The following is a 5361-nucleotide window of genomic DNA, read 5'->3' as shown; positions in this document are numbered from 1 at the left end:
TTTATAAACGATTTATAATAAATATAATATTTAAATATTTACTTTAGTTTCTTCAGTTCACAAAGTTTATTATGCAGATAGTAATAATCAGAAAAGTGGAAATTGTTTATGTTTATTGTATTTTTCATTTATTAATAAAAGCTACCTCTAACTCATATTCGTTTTTTCTTGAATTATATGCAATAATAAAACAGTTCAGAAATATTTACATTTAAGCTGTAAAGTTTTTTATCCTAAAAGATTTATAGGTAAATAGTCAGACAATTTTTTGAAAATGAATGTATATAGTAATTGGTTTTTGGTTGCTATCATGTTGGAGTTTAAATTAAGCTATTTAAAGGGAAAATTTTTAATATCAACTGAAAAAGTCGATCTATCGCAACTTCATAACTATTTCTATATTTAGGAAGGTAGTTTAGTGGTCTTCCTTTGCCCCTCATTACTCCTGTTTCTGTCTCTTATTTGCTTAAATATCCCTACATGTTTTAAAATGTGTACTATCATTCTATCTACTTTTTCGTATTGACTTTCATAGTTCCTTTTGTTTGCTTGCTCTACGCATTATACCTTTCGCAGCCTAAATTAACTGTTTGAAAACACCAAAGTGATTTCTTAGTTATTAATAAATTTATTTTTAATATACCTCTGATAAAAAGAATATTCAAAACAGTAAATGTTTTGCAATTTGAGAGAGGAATCAATTTATTGAATAGTGTAGAAAAATATATGTTCATCAATTTGTTTTAGATCCTGAATTAATGGAGAATGAACAACTTGATCAACTGTCGTCTTCTGTAACGATCGAGATTATACCATCACATTTTCTAAATCAAAGTTCTTCGCAGGGCACACAACACACAGCAATAATTCCTGCTATTAAACAGGAATCAGCTCATGGAGAAAGCAGTAGTGAAGAAGAAGTGACTGTAGAAACAGTGGCAGGAGTCCATTTCCTTACTGATAACGAAGAAAATGCCACTTCTACTCAGGATAACAATTTATCGTACGAAAAGAAGAAAAGCGAACTCTTAGAGTACATGATCAGAGACGACGGTAGTGTAACGTGCAAATTGTGTGGCGAAGTATTGGCCAGTAGAACTCACTGGTATCGGCATAAGTACAAGTTACATGTGAATAATTTATTGAATCCTGCTCCGTTGTTTAAGTGCGTTCGTTGCAATGTATTTTTTAAAAGTCGAAAAGGCTTTATGGGACACGTGGGGGCGAGGCACGCGGATGATGTAGAGTCCCATGATGATACGAACGTTGTTATTAAGGAAGAAGTAGTGGAAACGCCTTCAGACGGTCCTAAAACCGTTAAGTATAAGAAGGAAGTTAAGCCTGTGAATTGGGAAGAACAGAGAGAAAAGGAAGAGAAACTAGTTGCGGATATAATAGACAGGGTAAGAAAAGAATGCGAAGCTCAAGGAACAACCATTACTAGGAGAGGGTACAGTAGAAGATCTACTGTTATGATGAATTCTTGTACATAATTTAGAATCAGAATTTTTTTATTAATCCATTCAAGTACCTCTTTTTTGTTTTATTTTTTATCTCGTGTAAAGGGGGATGATCTAGTTTCTTGTAAGTATAATATTTTGTTGCTGATTCGTGATTCCTTGTTTTTTAAATGTTTTTCGGAGAGATTTATGGTTTTGGAAAAAATAATCAACGATTATTTTGGGAAGAGATGTTTAAATTTTTTTGTATTTTAGAGGTACTTGATAATAACTCTTGTTCCTTGATTGATGTAGTTTTAGTACTAGAAATTTTGGATTTATAAGAATTTGGAAACGTAGCCTAGGATACAATGGGTGATACATTTATTAATAATTTCGAAGGATATAAGCATTGTGGTAGTATAATGTTATTTCAGTTTTGATATAATTTTAATATTAATTATTGTAAAATGCAATAGCATAGAAATTCTGTGTGATAGTCTCTTTAGTTTTCCGTCTCCTCGTTCATTATAATTTTTTATTTTTTTTCTGCCGTTTGAAAAGGCTGGTTTTTAGCCATTTGTCGCAGTTCTTCCACATTAGGTCTGTACTGCACGTTGAAAAGGGAGCAGAACGACCTTACTAAAGTAAGGTTTAATCTAAGTGCAATTAATTTTAGATGTTTGTTATTACTAGATTCTATTACTAACATGTCTAACCTTTTTTAAGCGATACAGCACTTGATACTCCGGGTCGTTGTATTATTTTCAAATAATTAAGTGGTGTGCAAGAACATCAAAGTTCAGACCTTTTCATTTAACAAATTACAATTAATAAATTTGAAAATTCTGAGATCTTACGCGCACACTAGTATATAGATATATATGTTTGAAACTGTAAAAGTATAGCATGTCTGAAAGGTTAGTTGTTAGTTTTTTTCACTGATTGCAATACATATAGTATAAATATAGTTAAATGCTATGTATATGTTAGTTTTCTTTGTTACTTTATTTTGTAGTATTTTCCAGATCTATCGATAACAAATTGACGAAAAGAGCGCTTTAAATTTCGATAATATAGTAAAATTAATCGATTATAATATTTCATAGCTATGTAACTCGTTTTCTTATCGTTTTTGTGCCTCCCTCTTTTTTTTTAAGTAAACTTGTTTTTTTATTTTCCATAATTTTATTTATGTTGTCATTAGTTGTTTTAGATTCAGTGGTGCAGATTTATAAACGATTTATAATAAATATAATATTTAAATATTTACTTTAGTTTCTTCAGTTCACAAAGTTTATTATGCAGATAGTAATAATCAGAAAAGTGGAAATTGTTTATGTTTATTGTATTTTTCATTTATTAATAAAAGCTACCTCTAACTCATATTCGTTTTTTCTTGAATTATATGCAATAATAAAACAGTTCAGAAATATTTACATTTAAGCTGTAAAGTTTTTTATCCTAAAAGATTTATAGGTAAATAGTCAGACAATTTTTTGAAAATGAATGTATATAGTAATTGGTTTTTGGTTGCTATCATGTTGGAGTTTAAATTAAGCTATTTAAAGGGAAAATTTTTAATATCAACTGAAAAAGTCGATCTATCGCAACTTCATAACTATTTCTATATTTAGGAAGGTAGTTTAGTGGTCTTCCTTTGCCCCTCATTACTCCTGTTTCTGTCTCTTATTTGCTTAAATATCCCTACATGTTTTAAAATGTGTACTATCATTCTATCTACTTTTTCGTATTGACTTTCATAGTTCCTTTTGTTTGCTTGCTCTACGCATTATACCTTTCGCAGCCTAAATTAACTGTTTGAAAACACCAAAGTGATTTCTTAGTTATTAATAAATTTATTTTTAATATACCTCTGATAAAAAGAATATTCAAAACAGTAAATGTTTTGCAATTTGAGAGAGGAATCAATTTATTGAATAGTGTAGAAAAATATATGTTCATCAATTTGTTTTAGATCCTGAATTAATGGAGAATGAACAACTTGATCAACTGTCGTCTTCTGTAACGATCGAGATTATACCATCACATTTTCTAAATCAAAGTTCTTCGCAGGGCACACAACACACAGCAATAATTCCTGCTATTAAACAGGAATCAGCTCATGGAGAAAGCAGTAGTGAAGAAGAAGTGACTGTAGAAACAGTGGCAGGAGTCCATTTCCTTACTGATAACGAAGAAAATGCCACTTCTACTCAGGATAACAATTTATCGTACGAAAAGAAGAAAAGCGAACTCTTAGAGTACATGATCAGAGACGACGGTAGTGTAACGTGCAAATTGTGTGGCGAAGTATTGGCCAGTAGAACTCACTGGTATCGGCATAAGTACAAGTTACATGTGAATAATTTATTGAATCCTGCTCCGTTGTTTAAGTGCGTTCGTTGCAATGTATTTTTTAAAAGTCGAAAAGGCTTTATGGGACACGTGGGGGCGAGGCACGCGGATGATGTAGAGTCCCATGATGATACGAACGTTGTTATTAAGGAAGAAGTAGTGGAAACGCCTTCAGACGGTCCTAAAACCGTTAAGTATAAGAAGGAAGTTAAGCCTGTGAATTGGGAAGAACAGAGAGAAAAGGAAGAGAAACTAGTTGCGGATATAATAGACAGGGTAAGAAAAGAATGCGAAGCTCAAGGAACAACCATTACTAGGAGAGGGTACAGTAGAAGATCTACTGTTATGATGAATTCTTGTACATAATTTAGAATCAGAATTTTTTTATTAATCCATTCAAGTACCTCTTTTTTGTTTTATTTTTTATCTCGTGTAAAGGGGGATGATCTAGTTTCTTGTAAGTATAATATTTTGTTGCTGATTCGTGATTCCTTGTTTTTTAAATGTTTTTCGGAGAGATTTATGGTTTTGGAAAAAATAATCAACGATTATTTTGGGAAGAGATGTTTAAATTTTTTTGTATTTTAGAGGTACTTGATAATAACTCTTGTTCCTTGATTGATGTAGTTTTAGTACTAGAAATTTTGGATTTATAAGAATTTGGAAACGTAGCCTAGGATACAATGGGTGATACATTTATTAATAATTTCGAAGGATATAAGCATTGTGGTAGTATAATGTTATTTCAGTTTTGATATAATTTTACTTTACCTCATAATGGAAACTGAACAAAAAGTATTTTATTGAAACTAAAACTACGCATTTCGGACATTTTTAAGAACTTAAACGTAAATGTTGATAATCCTTACATAATGTTTTAATTTTTGTACTATTATTAACAGCGAAACCATAAGTAAGTGTACATCTTTACTATGATTTCTTTGTCTATTCTTTTTTCGGGACTTAAAGTTGTAGCTCAAAGTGAACAAAATGTGATTTATGATGCCAAATTTTTCCCATAGTTTTGCACTTTATTGATTTGCACTTGGTAGTATTTTTGAAACTGTTGCTCACATGTGAATAATATTCACATAACTAAAAGATACGAATTGTATCAGTTGGATCAAGATTTTACATGTAATATACCCTACAATGTATTTCTTTAAAATATTAAGTACTTGCAATGAATTTTTTAAATAAATTAGTTCAGTGTGTTATTACTGAGTAAGTAACAATTAAGTAATGACTAAAATAATTAATTCAACCGACCAAACATTGCCTGTTGTAAGCAGGGGCAGATGAATAAATTATTCTCTAATTATTGAAACCAGCATAAAATAGTAAGTGCGTTTTAATTTAATTTGCATTTTTATATTTAATTGTTATTTAGTCGCTAATCATGCACTAGATTCAAAGATTAGAATGAATTATGAATAAACTGGTATATTTTTGGTAAGACATTTTAAGAATGCCCTATTTGTTCATAACGCAATCTTTGAAAGAAATTTATTGTTACTCAACGTTATAGGACACATTTTATTAAAAATACAATTTTTTGTTTTCT

The 5361-nt window shown here is 30.3% G+C and overlaps 3 protein-coding genes across 4 annotated transcripts in view; 2 read left to right on the top strand and 1 right to left on the bottom strand.

The window, feature by feature from the left end:
• LOC112904816 (protein tramtrack, alpha isoform-like) overlaps positions 1 to 1856 on the top strand; it is a 12676-nt gene extending 10820 nt beyond the window's left edge. For both annotated transcript variants that reach the window (XM_025975818.1, XM_025975819.1), the window contains exon 3: positions 748 to 1856. In XM_025975818.1, coding sequence (XP_025831603.1) covers positions 748 to 1493 — 746 coding nt within the window. In that variant the 3' untranslated portion in view covers positions 1494 to 1856. The remainder of the gene's footprint in view (positions 1 to 747) is intronic.
• LOC108739769 lies at positions 1811 to 5339 on the top strand. The gene is made up of 2 exons (XM_025975843.1): positions 1811 to 1814; positions 3418 to 5339. The coding sequence occupies exons 1-2, from the start codon at positions 1811 to 1813 to the stop codon at positions 4161 to 4163; spliced, it is 750 nt and encodes a 249-aa protein (XP_025831628.1). The 3' UTR covers positions 4164 to 5339.
• LOC112904822 (neuroligin 4-like) overlaps positions 4427 to 5361 on the bottom strand; it is a 7653-nt gene continuing 6718 nt past the window's right edge. The window contains exon 4 of the mRNA XM_025975842.1: positions 4427 to 4432. Within this exon, the coding sequence (XP_025831627.1) occupies positions 4427 to 4432 (6 nt within the window). The remainder of the gene's footprint in view (positions 4433 to 5361) is intronic.

This window comes from Agrilus planipennis, unplaced genomic scaffold (genome assembly GCF_000699045.2).
Source record: "Agrilus planipennis isolate EAB-ADULT unplaced genomic scaffold, Apla_2.0 scaffold54, whole genome shotgun sequence".
Taxonomy (NCBI): domain Eukaryota; kingdom Metazoa; phylum Arthropoda; class Insecta; order Coleoptera; family Buprestidae; genus Agrilus; species Agrilus planipennis.
Note: the sequence above shows the minus strand (reverse complement) of the source record. Positions and strands in the feature narration are given on the sequence as shown.